Below are 21136 nucleotides of genomic sequence, written 5' to 3'. Positions count from 1 at the left end.
CAATGCAAAGTTTTACAAAAAATCGGAGCTGCATTTCTTTCATTTCTTTATATTTTCTTTTCAATTGAATAATAAGCTTTTAAACTTTTGCCAGGTTTCAGCATAGATAGCCACTATATTTACATTGCTGAGTTTTCAGAAATGTAGAAGTACTCTTTCTTAAAGTAAGAATAATTTATTAATTATAACATGTATTCATTTTAGCATTCAATCATTCAAGCAACATACAGTAGTGCACATAAGTGCAGCAAATCATCAAGGATTAGAAGTACACAGCTGTAACGGTATTACAGTTGTTCATGCCAAGGAATAGTGTGTTACAAGACATTGTGTTAAAACATCGCAGCACAAATACACACACAAAATCACAAAAAGATCAATTACAATTACTTCCCTTTACAGTGCAATTTTTTCTCCATTAAAATCATCAAATATTTGGACACCTTTATCTTCAAACATAAAATTCCACCACCCTTACAGTGGCCTAGTCACTAATTCTCCTGAACCCAAATTCCAGTTAATATACAACAGATAAGGTAGACTAGCACAGACAGACATAAACACACCTCCAGCCACCACCCTCCCCCTGACCATGACAGTGCATAAAGTTACCTCCAGCTGGGGAAGAAAATACATTCAGCCTAGTTGCATCAGTACACAATCCCAACAGGCATTCTCTCTCACCTGCTTTTCAGGCTATCCATGCTAACCAGCGCCTGTGGGTGAACACCAGGCATAGCTATCGCAGTTATGCCATGCTACATCTACTAGTGACTGAGCTCCTCTCTGCCAAACACCTGCCACCCAACTGATAAGGATAAGTAGCTGCCTAATGTCCTCCTATCTACAATGAGATGAAAAGACTCCCTCAGCAGGAAAAAAAGAAGACGACAGCAAGACAAAAAAGAGGATTGGATAAGACAGCTTGAGAAGACGAGAAATAATAACAACAACATCAACACCTCACCTTTCCATACCTAGACCACAACCAGAGGCCCCCGACAGGAGCGACAGAAGAATGGAAGCCAGGAAACAACTGTGTTCTCTGGCCCGCATGGTGCTCCCTGGCCTGGGCTTTGGTGTCACCTGCATGGGGGCCTACCTGACATCCCTCGAGAAATGGAACAGCCACATCCTCAAAGTGATCCTGGCCTACATCCTCATCACCTGTGGCTTCCTCATGCTCCTCACAGGTGTCTTCTGGGCCATCTGCCACAACATGAGGAACAAGAGGCTGCTGCCAAACAGGAGGCACCCCGACACAAACGTCCACATCTACACAGTAGACAGGTACGTAGAGATCTCTCTGGATTGTGCTGGGGAAGGGCTTGCAGATGACAGGCCGCACACGGTCAAACAGTCAGTTAGAAAGGCAGTTCCACTTACAGTATGGCCTGAAGTGACGTGAAAAAGTGTCGAATAGTGAGTTGTTCATCTTAAAAGGAGTTGGTTTTGACATTGACAAGGTACCATGTGGAATAACATGAGGCTAAGATCGATTTGAAACATGAACAAATGCAAGCTTGTCACCAGCGTTAACATTTCCTTTTTGGGTGTAAACTGGGTACTGTCAAATTGTTTTTACATTCGACATTCTGTAAGTATTCTGTGTCTTTCCGCTCCTTCCAGACCCAGCTTCTACCCCCCTTCCTATGCCGAGTCCCAACACGCCTTCTCCCCCCGCCTCCCCGCGGTGACCCCTGACGAGGAAGCCCCCTCGCCCCTCCAGGCCCCTCCTCTCTACACCCTGAGCAGCTCTGACACCCCTGACGACAGCTTCAACCACGACCAGCCTCCTCCCTACTCAGAGACTGACCCCCGGGGGCATGCTACACAGCAGGACCAGGGGGCTGGCTTACCCCACTGACGTCAGCGTTTCTGACTCGACACTGTTTCACACGTAACGCTCATCCCTGGACTATGGAGAGTACAAACTGACCCGGAAACAGTGGTTATATTCTGTCATGGGCCAGTACTGAGCCTGATGGGGCCAGTAGACTGTGGCTGTCAGGAGGGGAGGACTTGGCAGGTGTGTTCCGGATCAATCCCCTCCTGCTTGACCTCTGACCTCTCCGGTCCTGATTGGCTGGATCACAGAACTGGGTCTGGGGGATCTAGCAGAAGTAAATCACACACAGAGCAGACTGAAATGGGGATAGCTAATAGCCATAGAGACAGATCAAACTGGTTCACTTACTGGGGAACTTGAGCCACAGGGTGTGGGCGTATGCTGGATGAGGCACACCTAAGCAATGGTATCTATGAGGCTGCCTGATAACGAGCATTCTTTTGAATGAGGTGTGTTGGAGCAGGGAAACATCTCGAACATACGTGACATTGGGTGAATTGTGCTCTTTACAAATAACGTACAAACTTGTTTATACTTGTTGTGTGAAGGGAAAATAACTGCTATAAAGTATGCTTACAATAAAACTTGTCAACAAGTTTTATTGGTGTTGTAAAGGGAGAGCAAACATCAAGTCTGACATTTCAGTTAAACAGCACTAGAAGAGAGTTTCTTTGTGATGAAAAAAGTGTGCAGTTGGAGATGAACTGTTGTTGTGGAAAGACAATACAGTGCATTCAATTGAATGCAAGAAACAAGCAAGAGCTTGATCAAATCATATTCAGAATACTTTCAGAGTTTGATTGAGTTTCCTTGCCTTGGGTTTCCATTTTTGAGATATGACCAATGGCTTCCTTGAGCCAGGAAGGATCAACCAATCCCAATACTTATTTGAAAAGATACGAATTGTAGTTGAACCCAAACTCTCCACTTTTTTTAAGTGTACAGTCTGGCTGTGTGTGTGTCGTGCAGAGGTTATGAGCAGGTTAAAGAGGCTATTAAACATTATACAACAGATTCCAGTGTCCAGAGTGCATGACAGGGTGCAAAGCTGTCATTGTGGATCTGTGTACATCCATAAGGATGTCCAATTATGTGTAGTCCAGGTTAATGACTGCTATAAAGCTGTTATCAATGATGTTCTTCCTTCTCACAGTGGCAGTAAAATAACAAATTTGTGGGTTACTTTACCACGTCATCTACAGTATGGTTCTGTCATTGTGGACTTGGTTAAAACAACCAGTGTCTCAACCTTACGGTGCTGAAACAGCTGGAATGGATTGTACTAACTTGATTGTTAATTTTAACTTGGTACATTTTATTTGATGTTGCTTTCAATTTAAACTGGAAACATTTCCAATAGACCAAGATAAATAGCTGTAGTAAATTTCGAATTCCATCAGGAATTGGAACAAAATACAACTCATCAAAAAGGACAGGCATCCCTTCACACTCAAATGATAAGGGTTTATTTGGGTACAAAAACAAACTTAAATACAGCGTTAGCTTCCTCCAGACATGAAAAACAAACTAAGAACTGGCTAATTAAACAAAGTTAAAACAATGGTAGTGGTATCTCCTGTGGAAAAGACAGACCTTGAACTTTTCAACGATTCAGCCCATACCAACACTTAAAGCCTTTGTGAGTGTAACTTGGTAAAAGCAAACAGCTACTATATAATAACCAGTGGTTTCATCTAACAGGTTGGCATTTCACATTTAACTGGTCCCAACCACACGCAAAATGTATGTGGTTGGGACCAGCTACCAGCCATCAATCTCAGACAAAGATCTGTTTAATCTCAATGCCTTATCTTTTTCATATCATACATGAGAATTTTGACCGTTTTACTGTCTGATGTCAAACTTGGCGAGTGATTTTGGTTGCATTTTAAATGTTTACAGTTGAATTGAAGAGTTTGATAGAGATTAGCTCAGTCTGTATTTGACATACAGTACATATTTAGTGTGAGAGCTTGAGGTGTGTGTGAAGGAGTATGTTAATGAGTGTGCATGTGAGTTCAACATCCTAAAATGTGGTGGCATTTAATAAGGCCATGTAAAAAACTAAGTATAACAAAATAATGTATTCAAAAATGAATCCCTTCAACAATGAATCCCTTCGGTTCCCTCAATATGTGCCAGTAAACACAAGAAACAAGCGCTCATACACAATATCAACACACGGAGCGGAACTTGAATTCAGATCATTTCATACCATCAGCCCATAACAGGAGTCACTACTGACAGATGACTGAAAGGAAACAACATTATATCGATGAATGCTTTTATCCATGAATCTGATAATGATGCATATAATTCATGTGTCTCTCTAGGCACCATGTTTTTAAAGGATCCCATCCGACAGGAAAGGTCACTGGTGCAAAAAAAGGCAAGGCAGGCTGATATTAGAGGGGACGCAACGAGCTTCTTGTCTGTGTGCACGTGTGTGTGCGTGCGTGCGCGTGCGCGTCGCAGCTCAGGTGATGACGGAAGGGCCGCGGCGTCCGCTCCTCTCGTGGACGTCAGAGATCTTGAGGGCGATGGCGATAAGAGGGCCCAACACCGCCTGACCACAAAACACACACAAACATCAAACTCCCGTCTTCTCAGTTCCACGGAGGACTATAATAATATAATACTACCTCATAAAAGGAAGTATTTACTTCAGAGTTAAAAGGAGCTGCACAGAGCTCTACTACAGAGGCTACACAAAGGAGATACATCAGGCTTGCACCAAACCACCACCACAACAGTCCTAGCCACAATCAGCTGCATTGAACAGCCAGTCAAACAAGATGTGATCTCAACCATTTCCTTGGAAAAAAAACAGCACTAAAACCACATCAATGGTGTGTGATCATGTATAGAATGTCAGGTCCTAGGCACCTGACAGGACTGAGTCAATGTCGTTGACTCAACTACTTTTTCTGGTCAGATATACTTCAGAGATAGATGAGGGTTGAGATCAGAGATGTGCAGAATACGCTATCCAATAAATAGCCTGAATACAATTGGTGTAACTGTGACCTGTTGTAGAATAATTTCATTACATCTGAAGAAATGCCTGATGAACTGTATACGTTTTGGTACAAAATCAAATTCTGTCCCAAGACATTCTTATTGAATGTTGGATGCATGGATTGAATTACTTGCACTGCATATTGTGTGTCATTCTACCTAAAACCTGCCTACGACATACTTGTTAGGCACATTAACAATTCCAGACAAATATGTCAGACTTTCCGTTCATTGGAAGAAAAGTTACGAGTCCAACAACACACTTCAAAAGTCCACTGGTCAGCACATCATAAACACACCTGGCAAGGGTGCCCTCACCTAACTAACCAGGGGATATTTTACTGTACCATGGCTTGGCTAAAGTACACTATCTATCACTGACTGTTAAGTAGCATAACATCTATGTCAAACCCACACACACAGACACACACAAACACTTAAGTGCAACCCAATGTACCGTGTACTATGTAACTTGCAACAGTTACAGTAAGGGGTTTATAGGAATGACTCAGTCCCTTGTTGTGCCTGTTTTTGAGCTGTCCACGATTGCAAAAAGATAAAGAGTTATGATCCTTGTGTCAGCACACTCAAACACAAATAAAACCCTGCTGAGACACCGTCTCACCCTCACCTGTCTCTCTGCTGTGCCTCTCGCCCTCACCTGTGTCTCTCTGCTGTGCCTCTCGCCCTCACCTGTGTCTCTCTGCTGTGCCTCTCGCCCTCACCTGTGTCTCTCTGCTGTGCCTCTCGCCCTCACCTGTGTCTCTCTGCTGTGCCTCTCGCCCTCACCTGTGTCTCTCTGCTGTGCCTCTCGCCCTCACCTGTGTCTCTCTGCTGTGCCTCTCGCCCTCACCTGTGTCTCTCTGCTGTGCCTCTCGCCCTCACCTGTGTCTCTCTGCTGTGCCTGTCGCCCTCACCTGCGTCTCTCTGCTGTGCCTCTCACCTGTGTCTCTCTGCTGTGCCTCTCGCCCTCACCTGTGTCTCTCTGCTGTGCCTCTCGCCCTCACCTGTGTCTCTCTGCTGTGCCTCTCACCCTCATCTGTGTCTCTCTGCTGTGCCTCTCACCCTCACCTGTGTCTCTCTGCTGTGCCTCTCAGGGTCTCTCTCGAAGCTCTCGGCGTAGATCCGGATGGTGGCTCCGGCCCCGCCCCCACACCCACTCAGACGGAAGATGAGGCGCGAGGCGTCGGTGAAGACGATACGGAGACCCTGCAGGAGAGGACGAGGAGAGCAACTGTGAAATCGGTCTCACAACATCACTGATAAACAAACGGATTCCAGTTTATATGTTGAAGAGATTTAAAGGATGAGTTGAGATTTCTTGTGACTTCTAAAAAGTTATCCTGGTGGTAACCTATACCTAAATCAACCTTGCCTTTCAGTGCTCGCCCTGGTCTGTCGATCGAATCTAATTCAGAACTCATACTCTAAGGTTTTGTAAATAGAGGTTGTGAGAAAAGTCATATTGAATCCAGATGCAGTAAGTATGCCTGTCCACTAGATGTCCCTGTAGCCACATGGAGTCTGGAAGAAACGATGCAGCATGTAACTAGACCAAACTGATCATGTTGAAGTTGCCTGAGACTAACAACACACTAAGTGAGGCTAGACACGGACACCAACACAAAACATCTCCCTCTCTGTCTTTACCTCTGTTAGCTGTTTTATCTCTCTATCTCTGTCAGGTTCCTCCTCCTATGCACCTCTTGCTCTAAAGATCAATTATTTCTCTCTGTCTCTGTCTATCTTTTTCTTTATCACTCCCTAGATTTCGCTCTTTCTCTTTTTCTCTCTCTCTCTCTCTCTCTCTCTCTCTCTCTCTCTCTCTCTCTCTCTCTCTCTCTCTCTCTCTCTCTCTCTCTCTCTCTCTCTCTCTCACTCTACTTCAGTTCCATTGTCTATCTGTCTGTCTGTCTGTCTGTCTGTCTTTCTGTCTATCTATCTATCTATCTATCTATCTATCTATCTATCTATCTATCTATCTATCTGTCTGTCTGTCTGTCTGTCTGTCTGTCTGTCTGTCTGTCTAACTATCTATCTATCTATCTGTCTGTCTGTCTGTCTGTCTGTCTGTCTGTCTGTCTGTCTGAGTGAGAATGAATGAATGAATTCAGTAGGACTTCAAAGGCAGCCAAGGCTTATTTTGTAAATCCTCCCACCTTTCATCAGGCAACGTGCTCGTGTGTGTGTGTGTGTGTGTGTGTGTGTGTGTGTGTGTGTGTGTGTGCGTGTGTGTGTGTAACTGTTTGTGGGGAACAGCTGACAACGCTCCACCTCTTGCTGTCAGGCAGACGGGCAGACAGGCAGAGGGGAGAGAGACGACAGCTGACACAACCCCGTTCTGTGAGGAATGTCTGCTGTAATAATACACACCGGGAAAAATTATCGGTGCAGGATTTACTGAGTGTGTGTGTGTGTAAGAGGGTGGGGGGGACTGTCACACTGCAGGGTGACTCACTAACTAGTTGTCCCAGAGTGTCACTAACTGTCCCAGAGTGCTCACTATGCACCTCTGTCAGAGAGCAGAATGGAACTGACTCACCCCATAGACACACAAGACACACACACACACGTACACACTCACACAGTGAAGTCCCCCAGAAAAGAACGCTGAAGTGAACACGTACACACTCAGACATGTCAAAGCCCAGTATTTTGATGTTTGCCATGTGTGTATGTGTGTGTTAGTCAATGCCTGTGTGTGTTCATGTACATTTTACTGCCTGAGTGTGTGTGTGTGTGTGGTATAAGGTGGGGCTAGAGGCAGAAGAGCATCAACGTCATGGGAGAGTTTCCACACATTCCAGGACAGAACAGAGGGAGTCAGCTGGGTAAACTTCACCGACAGGTTTAGGAATGGAGATGGGGAGAGGATAGAGGTATAAAGGAGGGAGGGACGGAGAGAGTAGGGAGGAGGGAAAGCGAGAGAGTAGGAAGAGAGGAGGGAGGGAGGGAGTAGGGATGAGGGAAAGCGAGAGAGTAGGAAGAGAGGAGGGAGGGAGGGAGGGAGGGAGGGAGGGAGGGAGGGAGGGAGGGAGGGAGGGAGGGAGGGAGGGAGGGAGGGAGGGAGGGAGGGAGGGAGGGGAGGGAGGGAGGGAGAAAAACAAGCAATAGTGTGTTTCACTGTATATGAGTTGAAAGAGAGAGAGGGAGAGAGAGAGTTTCTGTTTACATTCCACATCAGTGGATTGTATGTAATACACAACATCTGTACTGTAGCCCTGTATCCTGGTGATGCTGAACTATAATGTAACTAGAAGTCTTGATACACATCTTAAATAAGTCTGTTGAACTGTGTGTAAGATGTGAGAGAGATGGAGGGAGAGAGAGAGAGAGAGAGAGAGAGAGTGGGAAAAAGAGAGAGAGAGAGAGAGAGAGAGAGAGATAGAGAGAGAGAGAGAGAGAGAGAGAGAGAGAGAGAGAGAGAGAGAGAGAGAGAGAGAGAGAGAGAGAGGAAGGATACAGACAGTGTCATGGCCAAAAATGGAACCTCACTCTGAACACATGCCTTAATGGGTGGTCTGGGTGGAGAGCATATGTATATGCATGTTTGTGTGTGAGAGAGTGTGTGTGAGAGTGTGTGTGTGTGCAAGAGAGAGAAAGAGAGAGAGATACTATATGTCATTCAAGTCAACTGTAATTGACCAATGTCCTTTTCGCGACTCTCTGATCTGCTTTCATCACCTTTCGATCCATCCTACCTTTTTCTTTTCTTTCCTTTCTACTCTTCTCCCCCCCCCCCTTCACCCATGTCCTCTTTCCCGTTCTGACCTGGTTCCGGTAGACGGTACCATCCACGGGGTCGATGTACTCAAAGTTATCAGCCCGCTCCACACTGTAGACGTTGTTCCCCACAGCAAACTTCTGGCTGGGGAAGGCCTTGTCTGAGATCACCCCCTCCAGGTCTCTCATCAGGTGGTAGGCCGTCCTGGGATCCAGGCCCTCATAGTCAAACCTGGAAAGACACACACACACACACGCGCAGGGTGAGCCCAGATAGACAAAGGTGTACCACACACGCGCGCACACACACACGTGCACAAACATATACCCTATTTATGTCAAACCTGTTAGCGATTGTGAACTAAAGTGTCTTTCTCCCCTGACCGACCCTGAAGGGACTAAAGAGATCATGTTCTCGGTCGTCACAGTCATGTCCATTACAGCGTTGTGGTAATCCTCTAGTCCTTAATCTCTCCCTGTCTGCTGTGGGAAGGCTGAGGTAAAGTTGTGGGAAAGATGAGGCGGTCTATCTCTCTCTCTCCAGTGGGAGCAGCTATAATAAGACCTGTGGGGCAGGGGGTGGGGGGGGAGGAGGAGAAGGCATAAGGGACACTTCTGGCTGAGTAGGGGAAGGGGCGTAGGGGAGGGCGGTGGGGGATTTGGAACACAGAGGACTCATCATTCAAAGTACCCCCTTGGGGTTGAACAAAATTGGAGTTCATGAAGTTTATGAAACGACGAAAGCTGTCAAATACAATTATTGGGATGGATGGATGACGGAGGGAGAGATGGATGGATGGATGACGGAGGGAGAGATGGATGGATGGATGACGGAGGGAGAGATGGATGGATGGATGACGGAGGGAGAGATGGACGGACGGTAGAATGAGCTGATGGATGACCTGCAGAAGTAATTGCGTCCCAGTTTGGCCCAGTGTTCCTTGACAATCTCCTCCACGCCCTGTTTCCTGGCAGCCATGATGGACAGCCACACCAGCACAGACCACAAGCCGTCCTTCTCCCGGATGTGGTCTGAACCTGTGGACGGGTGTAAAAGAGAGAAGAAGAGAGGAGATTAGGAGAGGCGGTGTAAACACCGGTCCTAACATCAACACGGAAGGGCTGGGTATAGGTTGTGATCTGAATCATGAGAGGGGTGCAATGTGTCAACCTGAGGACCTCTCCTGTACAGTCCGATGGATAGATCACCTTTTACTGTGATTCATCATTAGATCCATACTGTAGATATAGACATGCATCTCCAGCTACGTGTACAGCTCTCTATTGCTCTTGTCCCTACCTTCTCTTTCTTTCTTTCTTTCAGTCTCTCTCTATCTCTGTCTTTCTTTTTCACTCACTCACCAACTCACTCACGAACACTCTCTCTTTCTGTTTTTCTCCCTGTGTTCTCTTTATCTCTCTATATTTTCCCTTTTCAGTCACTCACTCTCTCTCTTTCTGTCTTTCTTTATCTCTTCTCTGTCTCTCTCTGTCTTTTTTCTCTTCAGTAGAAAGGAGGCGATGAGCATCGTAATCAGGAGTTAGCAGTCTGTGTCCTGTGTGGAGGTCAGTCAGTCTGGCTCCACAACTAGAACAGAGGCACAGCTGTTGGAAATAAGACAGTTGCTGATATCTAATCTTCCTATCTTGAATGTGCGCACACACATACACACACACACACACACACACACACACACACACAGAGAGAGACACACACACTCACACAAAGGAAAAATAGAAGCCATGTCAGCTATCTGTTTTAATTCAGCCACATTTCCAGAATGGAAATGTGGCTGAAACGTGTTCCAGAACTGATCAGATAATATCTCTCACCATCTTCTCTGTTCTTTGTGTAACTCTATCCCAACAGCAGAAGATCAGATTGCTAATCAATACAAGTTTGTGTTTAATGTTGAGTAACACCACTCATGTCCAGCCCTCAGGCTGTGCGAGAGCCAGAGAAATGGGAGTCAGCCTTGTGTATGACAGAGAGAGCGAGGGCGGAACACAAGTAGAACACGGACATGAATTATACTTCCGAACTCCCCCCTCTCTGTCTCTCTCTCTCCCCCTCTCTGTCTCTCTCTCCCTCTGTCTCATTGCTCCGTTTCTGGCCTTAAAAGGGTCTACCACGTCCCACGGCACCCCCCCGGTTCTCTCTCCGTCGTTTTGGCTCCATCTCTCCGTCTTCCCTCCGTCTTCTCAGTCGGCGTCGCAGACGGCCGCTGCTCCACTTCGCTCCTAGGCCGCTCCGCTCTCCGTTTCGCCCGCACCCTCCCCTCTTTCTAGTTGGCTGTTCTGGTTCCCTTTCGGGATCCCCTCTCCCACTCCCTGCATCAGGCTCACCGTCTTCCCATTTGTAAATCCAACAGAGCCAGAGAGAGGCCATAGGGGATATGGGTCAAAGGGGAAATCGTTGTGGAAATAACGTGCCGAAGAGAGGTAGGATTAGGAACAGAAAGAGAGGGAAGAGCAGGGGAGAGGGACAGAGAAAGAGAGGAAGTGAGAGAGTGACGGAACGCGAGCGCGAGAGAGAGAGGAGGAAAGAAAGAGAGAGAGAGCGAGCGAGATCGAAAAGGAGCGAGAGAGCGAAAGAGAGAGACAGAAAGAGAGAGAGGGAGAGAGAGAGAGAAAAAGATAATCTGTGTCTAAGAGCAGCTGCCAGTGGCAACCTTGCATGCTAACAGTGTGTTCTGGTGATTCAAGGAGCACCTCTCTCCTTTTATAGCAGAAGTATGGGGATTATTTAGACACACACACACAATCCACCACAGACCTCCAATGTATTAGACTGGGTTGACTAGGGCAGTCAAACAGTATGATGTATTCTAAGCTCTCTGTACTGATTCTAAATGGATTATGGAGTCCCTAATAAGGACCATAAGTTTCGGATATATTTCCCACAGGTGTGTGTGTGTTGCTCACCTGTTCCGAAGCTTTCCTCTCCACACAGAGAACATCTACCGGAGTCCATCAGATTCCCAAAGAACCTCCAGCCTGCCGGAGTCTCGTACAGCGCCACCTTCAGGACCTTGGCTACCCTGCACCCAGAAAGAGCGAGAGAGAAACAGAGGAAGAGACAGAGAGAGAGAGAGAGAGAGGGGGAGGGGAGAGAAAGAAAGAAAAGTGAGCAACGACTTACATAACAGACAGGTTTGGCTTACAAATGATAGACTGACCTTTGGGATGTAACTAAGCAGAGGCCGCTGTGAGCTGCCATCCTCTCATTCTTAATATGGCAAAAGCAGCAGAAACCAAGGGAGTTAACCTTCTAGCTAATGTTTGGTTTGGGAATGATCCATGTTAACACACACACACAGGGAGACACAGTGAGAGAGAAAGAGCGAGAGCGAGAGAGAGAGAGAGAGAGAGAGAGAGAGAGAGAGAGAGAGAGAGAGAGAGAGAGAGAGAGAGAGAGAGAGAAAGAAAGAAAGAAAGAAAGAATATGTGGGAGGTTGAGGTAGGAGAGGGGGTCTGCTGGGTGTTGGGAGGTGCTGTTAGCGACCGTCCGTAAACATGCAGTGCCAGGCTACAGCTGTTGATAGGACAGAGCAGATAACTAAATGAGAGTAAACACTTTTACCCCTCTAGAGGACGATCAGCGCTGGAACGGAACGCTGGCATTCCGACTAGAGAACGGAAACTCTGACCTTTAGGAGTGCTGCTGACGTTCGGATCGCCTCTCCGAGGCCAACACAAGCACCGGGCCTGGAAAACGTTCCCACAACGTCGTGGAGATGCTCGGGCAACGTTGTTTGTTGTTGGACTGCATCGTAACAACGCACATTCGTAACGTTCACATCAGCTGTAGCCTCACTGCAACTTGACAACAACACACACACACACACACCAATCCCTTTGGGATTTCTCAAACTGAGGGGACACACTCGCACACGCACGCGCACTCACATAAAAGCAAGTTCAAAGCATTCCGACACTGCCTGATTGTCTCTGAACGCTTTGTAGCACTCTCTGTTGCAGGTACTTGAGGTGAACAATGCAGAAATACAGCAGCTCTTGAGAGTGACCAGATACAACTACAAGAGGGTTCATGTCCAAAACACATGAACGCACTGCCTGACTACAGCCGGTAATTCATGTTACAAAATTCTTTGATCTATATTGAAATAAAGTATCCACTTTTTATTTATATTATGTTAGTTAGCTATCCAGTATTTCATCCAAAGAAAACACTTTGAAAGAAGCTAATTCAATGTCTTTCCAGAAGTCAACACTGCTCACCTCGCCGTATCGGCATTATAACAGCAATGTTAACATTTGCTTCTAAACAACAGTATACCCAAAGAGTATAGTTGTGAATTGCCAATTGAAAGGTTGTCCAGCAAGTAAGTCCTCATTTGCGGATGCCTATATTTATATCTCACAAGATCCAGTGTGCCAGCTCAACATGGCCGAAAGGCACCGCTCATCCATGGGGTCGGAAACGGACACTTGCAAAATTATAACTTTGTGCAGTGCCCGATTTCCAAGCTAATCTTCCCCCCCAAAAAAACACAATGAAACTTGAAAAGACAGACAGACAACACACACAGATTATTTGCGTTACAGTATAGATACAACTGACTAGAAGTAAGCTAGCTACGTTTAAGTGTGCATCTGAGCGGCTACCGTATGTTCTTCTGTCTATCCAAGTTTTCCTCAGAATCTATCTGCTCGTTTAAATTCCCTCATGACATAGTTGAAGCACTTGGATAAACAATACACACACACACTACACACTCAAGCACGCCACACACTCGAAGCACACAAGCACACACTCAAACATACACATAGACTGTACACACTGATGTACACACATGCACACAAAAGAAAACAATCACTCTCCCAGCAGCTTGTGCCAGAAGAGAGATGTTGGCAAAAGAGTGTAGATGGAGGCGCCTGGGGAACTATCGAGAACTTCCCCCCATAGTGGTGGGGTCTGTGTATAGTCCTCATTATTGTGCTATGGAAAAAACATATATTATGACTTAAGTAGTAGCCTAATAATAACAAGCCTAATAATCTATGTTCATGGAAATGGGACCAGATAGATATTCGTAGTGCTTATGTGTGTGTGGGGTGTACAGAGAGGTGGGGGGAATTCAGAAAGTGAGCTCTTCTCTCCGCCTCTCCCCTCCCCTCCCCTCCCTCCCCTCCCCTCCCCTCCCCTCCCCTCCCCTCCCCTCCCCTCCCCTCCCCTCCCCTCCCCTCCCCTCCCCTCCCCTCCCCTCCCCTCCCCTCCCCTCCCCTCCTCACTTGAATGGTCAAAGGAGAGGCAGATGTTTCCTCTCTCACAGATCCCTTTCCACCTTCCCAGCCCCCCTGCAATGTCTGCCGCCTCACCCTTCAAAACACACATGCACTCCAACTCTGGCCAGCCAGAGGTGAGAGATATAGCACCTCTTTGTCTGTTTCCCAACAAAACATGGTCAATCTCTGGCTTCCTGCTCCAAAAAACAATCTTGCTCCAACCTGACAGATGCACACAGAAAAGCTATACAGTGTCTCCTACACATTCATCCGACTTCACATGAGTGCTCATTCCCTACACACACTACGCTGTCAGATGTCTTAGAGCTCCCTATCCCTGTGTCACTGGCTTCGCATAAACACATGGAACAGGACATCAGCACAGTCTAAACACAGCACACACACACACACACACACACACAAAACAGAGACGCTAGCACTCCTAAAAAGGTATATTGCTGGAATAAGGCCATTATCCAACACTCAATGCTTCAAGGCAAGGCTTCAGCACTCTATGAGGGCTGGGTTCTGGTTCCAAAACCCTGCTCTGCTCTGCACACACACCAACCCTAACCAGCCAGGAGAAAAGGCCATATTGTACAGGAAGGGACTCTTCTTCAGAGGACATCTGTTCTGCAGTTCAGAAGGTTGTACGCTAAAGTACAGCATAGATGATCTGCAGGAGGAGGAGTTGATCAGAACCTACACTATCAGGGTCAGTGGAGTACACCAAAGTGTTCACGTGTTTGTATACATGGGTGTGTGTGCGTGTGTCTGTAAGTGTTCTTGGTTTCCTCTGGTGTTTATGTATTAGTGGAGATCTTATATGACCTTGTGGTGCAGTCGGACCCGTGACAGTCATGTTTCCAGAAGTGTGTGTTGGAACAGGAGATGCAGTCATAGGAAATGCTATCAGAGTGGCCCTTACAGTTCCAGAATTATACGACACAGCCTAGGGCGTTGGGCTACGGGATGTAAGTGTGTGTGTGTGTGTGTGTGTGTGCATGGCTGGGAGTGGGTGGGTGGGACAGACTATGTATGTGTGTGTGTGTGTGTGTGTGTGTGTGTGTATAAAAGACACAATTATCATGACAGTGTATCTTTCATCCATCTCAACAATAGCAATGTGACACCCAGCAAGTTCAGGTTTAGGAGTGAGGTCATTTCCTGGATGGCTGAAGTTACTAACTCCCTGCTCTAGGTCATTTATAACCCCACTTTTGGCCAATCACAGAGCTACTTACAAAACACTGGTTGGAGTTCATATGAAAACAATGAACTTTAAAGTGTTCACTGTAAAATGATTACATAAGATCCTGTTTGGGCTTTTTCAAAAACCTAACTTCTTAATTAAGTATTAATGAAAAGAAACTATGTATTAACCGTCTACTAGGGAAAAGAAACACTTTTTTTTTACATGTTCAAAAGTCTGTCTACCTGGAGTAAACAAACGATGCTGCTGTAAGTAGCATGCTCATGTACATATGCTCTGTAGTCCTGACTGCACTCCACATTTCTCTCACTCAGCACTACTCTGGTCCAATATTACAGGGCTTAGTACAGCCCATATTTATAGGTAATGACTGCTGTGTTTGTAGGCGTGCGTGTGTGTGTGTGCGTGTACGTGTGTGAGTGTGCGTGCTCATAAGGTTATTCATAGTGGGTGAGTCTACTCATACTGCAGGGAGTGGGCTAGTACGATATTTGTGGAACTGGGTTGAGGGAGGAGGCGCTGGGTTAGGAGGAGAGGAGGGTCAAGAGAGAGTGGGAGAGTCTTTGTGTGTGTGTGTATGCATTTACCTGTCCAAGGCAGTGCTGGTGGCCATACTCCTGGCAAAACCCCTGAGACCCAGCTGTCTGAAGTAGGGGATGCTAGACAGGTTGGCGGCCATGACAGCCACAGAGTCAGATGGGTTCACATAGAAGCCGTTCTGACCCAGGATCATGTACCGGTCCTGCCAGCACAATAACATACACACAGTTTAAAGCCTGCATCAATTACAAAGTGTCATGATATTGAAATGTCATTCAAAGTAACCGAGGTTCATTTAATTTGGCTTTACTGGTGGCACTTATAGTGGAACAATTGCAATCAAATGCATCCGCAACTATCTTATAGCATTCCCAAGTAGTAATTGGGGGTGCTTGCTTGTGGCAAGGGCCCAACCTTTGTAATCTCACATATATATTTATTTATTATTATTATTTTCCCACCCCTAAGGATCCCTCAATATAAGGTCTACATAGACAACGTGGCTGTCAAAATGTTCGTCTTGGTCACGATTGCGTTGCTTGTATTGGGATTTACGTTCCGTTGCACGGTTTAGGCTTAAATTACGTTTTGGTGGCGAAAAGTTAAGCTAACGGTGGCTAACTTGCTAGCCACAGTCACTGACATCACTAACGTCACAAACACACGCATGACTACCTGTAGTCATAGGTATAAACTGACAAAGTTGAATGCCCTTTTCCGTACTTACACTGTGGATAGCTGATCACACGAGTCTTCAGACCAGGGATGTTGTTACTTTCAAGACTCTAACCACCAGTTAAAGTTAAAACTATGCAGTTCCGATCTTTGAGCCGCTGCATTTTCTATATGCACTATTTGCATGTCGCTGTTTTCCATAGTTCATTCATTCATGCCTGTATCCATGCATTTGAAAGTCAATGAATGAATTCACTCATTGACTCACTCAATCACCCTCTGTCCCACTCACTACTAGATTCATTGTTTTACCCCATCCGCGTCAAACGCAGCCCCGAAGCCAAAGTCCCCGCTCTTCATGGCCTCGACCAACGGGGCGGCGCAGGTGAGGTTGGGCTCTGGAGGCCGGCCCCCAAAGTCCTCCAGAGGGACGCAGTTGACGGCAGAGTTGGCCGGGGCCCCCAGCTCATCGCACAGCACCCTCCGCACATATGGACCCATCACTAAGAGGAGAACAGGGATCACCTGACTCATCACACACACGCCATATCGAATCATCTCGGTGAGATCCGTCCTTTTACATTGACATTTTTGTCATTTAGCAGACGCTCTTATCCAGAGCGACTTACAGTAAGTACAGGGACATTCCCCCCGAGGCAAGTACGTCATTTTGCACGGCTGGGAATCGAACTGGCAACCTTCAGATTACTAGCCCGATTCCCTAACCGCTCAGCCACCTGACTCCCCAGTCCTTACCTCCGTTCATGGCGTCTATGCGTATCTTGAGCTGCTCCGAGCCAGTCAGAAGTTCCTTGATGGCGCCAAAGTCGAAGACGGTTCGAAGTAGGTTGAGATACACCTCCACTGAGTCGACAATCTCCACTGAGAACAAAGGGACGCACTCCAGATGAGTGCACACGCCCAGGATTTGTTTGGTTATGTCTGACAAGTGTGTGTGTGTATGTGTGTGTGTGTGTGTCCCCACCTCTAAAGGGTTTAAACTTGTTCTCCAGGTCAAAGTCGTGGCGTCCCAGTCTGGAGAGGTCGATGCGGAGGTCCGGGCAGATGGCGTACTCCTCCAAGGTTTTGCTCACCTGGTGGATTCTCTCCATCACTGTGTCCGGAGACGGGCCTATCAGGGACGAGGACACGGTCACCGTGACGACACCACCACTTCCACTCAACTAAGCCATCAAAACCCCCAAAACAAGTTGTGTTCGTTTGATACAATCACAGTAGCTGACATTATTTTCGTCATGGCACTACATGCTTGTTTGTCTTTCAACTATTACATCTCATTATACTACTCATTCTTTGAAAAATGTATTTCCTATATCAGATTAGTGTGGCCAAGTAAAAGCAATTGCTTTTCTATTTTTTCAAAAGTGTTTATGTGTGAGCTCATGTTAAACAGCAGGCATACAGAACAGGCCCTTGCTGGCCCCAGAGAAACAGCAGGGTGGAGTTTTGAGACAGAGGGGGGCAGAGATGGCCAGGAAAGGCTCTATTTATAACTGTTGACATGCATGAGATTCCACAGCCAATCCCCAAGGAGATGGATGGGGATGATGATGAGGGAGAACTGAGAATATCGGAATGTCATTAGTTCAGAGGGATGTCATGGATGGGCTCTTCTGGGAAGTCTCTCGACTCAGTCCACAAATCATCAATCAGATTGTGTGCTCACTTGTCAATGATTCAGTTTGATTATGTTCAATTACCTGTAATTCTTTTCTATTCTATTTGTTCACGTCATATCACATAAAATGTCAATCTTTCAAACAGAGAATCATAGATTACAGTGAAAAGTGAACACCTAAACGGAGATTTACTGAGGGGCAGTAATCTAATCCTCACCTCCATTTGCCACATTGAATTTAACCCCAAAATCTCCCCCTGGGCCTCCTGGATTGTGACTGGCTGTAAGAATGATTCCACCAATGGCCTTGATCTTCCTGATGATGCAGGACACTGCTGGGGTAGACAGAAGGCCATTGTGACCAATCACCAGTCGACCAATCTGGAAGACGAGAAAGAATTTGCAAGATGTCAATCAGGAAGTCTTTTCTGTATCAGGTTGCTGTGCTTTTTGTGATTTGGTAAAAAAAATAAAATAAGTGTGAAATGCAGGTGCCTCTCCCTCATGCTATATATCAAAGGGTCGTTTTACACTTCTAATGAGAGCAATATAAGAGTGGCAACTTTCATCGTTGTAGAATTATGTTTCTCATGTTCTTCTCTGAGCATCTCGATTATTCTAAATAAAAGTGTCCTCACTTGGGAGGAATTTTCTCCTCTGCTGCTGACGTACTCAGCTGACAAAAAAAATCTATCTGAGGGAGTGAGAGCGAGAGAGAGGGGGGGGGAGGGGGAGAGGGAGGGAGAGAGAGAGAGAACCTATACAGTCTGGCAACACAGGCTTAATGTTCTTAACAGTTTGTATTGCAATCTTTGGCTCAGTGCCAGTTGAAAGGGTATCCCTCAAGCATCCAGCCAGCGAGGTCAGGGAGAGAGGGAAAGAGAGCGGGGAGGCAAGCGGCGCGTGGACAGGAAAGGAGTGAAGGATGGATGTAGCTGCAGATAAGGCAGGCAGGGGACATTTGGCTGGACCAACAGAAAAACATCTCTTCACAAAACAAATGATATTCCCTTCAGATTTTCCTTTAATGTTTTGCCAAGTGTGTTCAGTAAAATAAAGACCCTTCCTTCTCTTTTCTTACAGAGTCTCTAGCTGTCACACACACCCACGGTTGCCAATATAACTCGAAAAACTTTCAGGAACTGACTTTTACAGCATCTAATGTTTGGGACTTTTCTTACCCCGTTTGCTGCCGCCATCTGCACTATGACCTCAGTGGCCGCCCGGCTGAAGTATCGTCCGTCACTGCCAACCACCATTGTGCATCCCTGCCTGTCCCGCAAGTCGATGGACGACAGCACGCTCTGAATATAGTTCTGCAAGTAGTTCTTCTTGCCCTCAAAAACGGCTGTCTTCCGTCGCAGTCCGTTTGTACCGGGCCGTTGGTCATCGAACGGTGTAGTCTGAACCGTCAAGACGGGGATGGGGTTCGTCTCCATCCTCCTTAGAAGCCGCCGAGGCGCGTCAGTAGTGTATACCCGGTATTCCTGTCTTACTTACTGGTCGATTCAGAGATGCGGAGCCGAATGAACGTTTTACGCAAAGACTTGGGCCTTGTTATAGTGACGTGAGGTTAAAAGTCTGAAGATATCCTCTAGACAGCCAGAAGTAAAAGTGCACTCTCAGTCCTCAGAATTTTTCACCGAGATGGGTAATTTTGCCGTCAAGAATGTGCCTTGCTTCGTAAACTACTTTTCAGTCAGCAGTATTGTTACATTACCTTGCTGTAAAAACAGAGGTCTACTCAAACGCTCAGCCAGATCTGGTCTAGCCTGTGGTTGACAGCTCACGCAAGACCGATCTCTGCACAAGGACAAAAATCAGGGAGGGCCGAAAGCCCCTATATCAGCTGGCCCTTGAGCCAAAAATAGCCTTTGGAGTGCAGCGAGAATTGTGTCGGGTCTGGACTGTAACGGGACGCTCCTTGTGTCTGTTGATACTTATCGGTCTGTTAAAACCACTGTCACTGTCAGCGCCTTTATAGCATACCCCAGCCTACTCGTTACGATGTGCTTGAGCTTAACTGACAAGCTGTAGAATAAGACACGCTGAATCAGACATTGGTAGCCTTCAAATTATGTTTTTATGAGCTCTTAAAAACAATTGCATTGCCAATGCTTTTTAATACAAAAAAAAAAGAAAAAATTAACACACAGAATATAGTCCAAATGACACGAAATGTGGGCTCTGTTGATCCTACTTGAAACTAAATCCATTTAAAGCAGCACCTCGACAAGTGTGACGGTAAATGCAAAACATTTTATGATGTTCGCTGTTAATATAAAGTAAAGTAGGTCGACAGCGCAACCGTGTGTCACAATCAAAGCACAACCGAATCATTAACATAGGCCAACAATTATAGGCAATTGGCTGGCTATTTATTTGTCTGCAGTTGATGTGATACACGTTTTATTTTGCTGGAATTCCATAACCCTTTAGGGCAAAATCTTCGAGCCCCTCGAGTAAGCTACTTCAGGCCTATTTTATGTCTATAAAACATTTCAACACGCGGTGGCAGCACCTCCACTGCCAAAAGTCGTAAGTAGACTCTCGTGGTTTGAATATCCCTATCGTTTGACTTAAATAACGATTTAACATAATCTGTATGTTCTTCACTTTTATGTTAACTTTTAGGTAAGTAAAATGGTTTAGGTTCATTGTTACGGAATACTTTGCGTCACACAGACAACAAAGTAGGTTTATACCATTGCGGCTACATGTTTTTTTTTGGACTGTGTTAGACTTAATACAATTTAATGAAGCTTTTTAGTGGAACAATAAAGCAAAAGCCTCACTGAATAAAAACATACAAAGGATATCACTTTGTGATACCATATTATTTTATGTTTTGAAAAAGAAAATACTTTAGCAGTTTATTTAGGAAAGAATCTTTGATTAAATAGCAGGCCTACATTAAACTCTAAATGAACACTACAGAATACGAACAATGTGCCATATTATTTATTTGCATCTTCTAAAAACATGTAGCCTAACACAAACAAAACACAAAAATAGGCCTGTAAGACATTTCGGTAGCCTATTTTCCATGCACTTTTATTTGCGCTTTCATAGTAAAGGCAAATATTACAATATATATTATCAGCCAATTATTATTTACAGAAATTCAGTTCAACATATTTAACTTTACATTTACATAAATAACATGCAATTAAAATAATTTCTTAGAGAAATACTTATGGGCATCCTTTTGAAGTAATTATGTTATCAC

General features: G+C 45.7%; 2 protein-coding genes across 2 annotated transcripts; one reads left to right on the top strand and one right to left on the bottom strand.

Annotated features, from left to right (window-relative positions):
* Positions 1 to 1018: 1018 nt before the first annotated feature.
* On the top strand, positions 1019 to 1867 carry LOC136937856 (transmembrane protein 252-like). Its single transcript, XM_067230973.1, has 2 exons — positions 1019 to 1290; positions 1630 to 1867. The coding sequence occupies exons 1-2, from the start codon at positions 1019 to 1021 to the stop codon at positions 1865 to 1867; spliced, it is 510 nt and encodes a 169-aa protein (XP_067087074.1).
* Positions 1868 to 3298: 1431 nt separating this feature from the next.
* pgm5 (phosphoglucomutase 5) lies at positions 3299 to 19637 on the bottom strand. Its single transcript, XM_067231232.1, has 11 exons — positions 19089 to 19637; positions 18126 to 18288; positions 17254 to 17400; positions 17025 to 17150; positions 16581 to 16771; positions 15641 to 15795; positions 11516 to 11631; positions 9493 to 9628; positions 8639 to 8822; positions 5939 to 6076; positions 3299 to 4415 (listed from the first exon to the last, which is right to left on the bottom strand). Exons 1-11 carry the CDS (start codon positions 19344 to 19346, stop codon positions 4326 to 4328), a joined length of 1704 nt encoding a protein of 567 aa, XP_067087333.1. The 5' UTR covers positions 19347 to 19637; the 3' UTR covers positions 3299 to 4325.
* Positions 19638 to 21136: the final 1499 nt, after the last annotated feature.

The sequence above is a fragment of the Osmerus mordax genome, chromosome 28 (genome assembly GCF_038355195.1).
Source record: "Osmerus mordax isolate fOsmMor3 chromosome 28, fOsmMor3.pri, whole genome shotgun sequence".
Lineage (NCBI taxonomy): Eukaryota > Metazoa > Chordata > Actinopteri > Osmeriformes > Osmeridae > Osmerus > Osmerus mordax.
The sequence above is the reverse complement of the archived record's forward strand: the minus strand, read 5'-3'. Positions and strand labels throughout refer to the sequence as shown.

Excerpts from the sequence above, each read along its gene's own strand:
- pgm5 (XM_067231232.1), bottom strand. The coding sequence starts at position 19,346 with ATGGAGACGAACCCCATCCCCGTCTTGACGGTTCAGACTACACCGTTC. Across the intron at positions 17,401-18,125 it reads ATTCAATGTGGCAAATGGAG|GCCCGTCTCCGGACACAGTG; the intron begins GTGAGGATTAGA and ends CGTCCCTGATAG. Across the intron at positions 11,632-15,640 it reads ACCAGCACTGCCTTGGACAG|GGTAGCCAAGGTCCTGAAGG; the intron begins GTAAATGCATAC and ends TTCTGGGTGCAG.
- LOC136937856 (XM_067230973.1), top strand. The coding sequence starts at position 1,019 with ATGGAAGCCAGGAAACAACTGTGTTCTCTGGCCCGCATGGTGCTCCCT. Across the intron at positions 1,291-1,629 it reads CACATCTACACAGTAGACAG|ACCCAGCTTCTACCCCCCTT; the intron begins GTACGTAGAGAT and ends CGCTCCTTCCAG.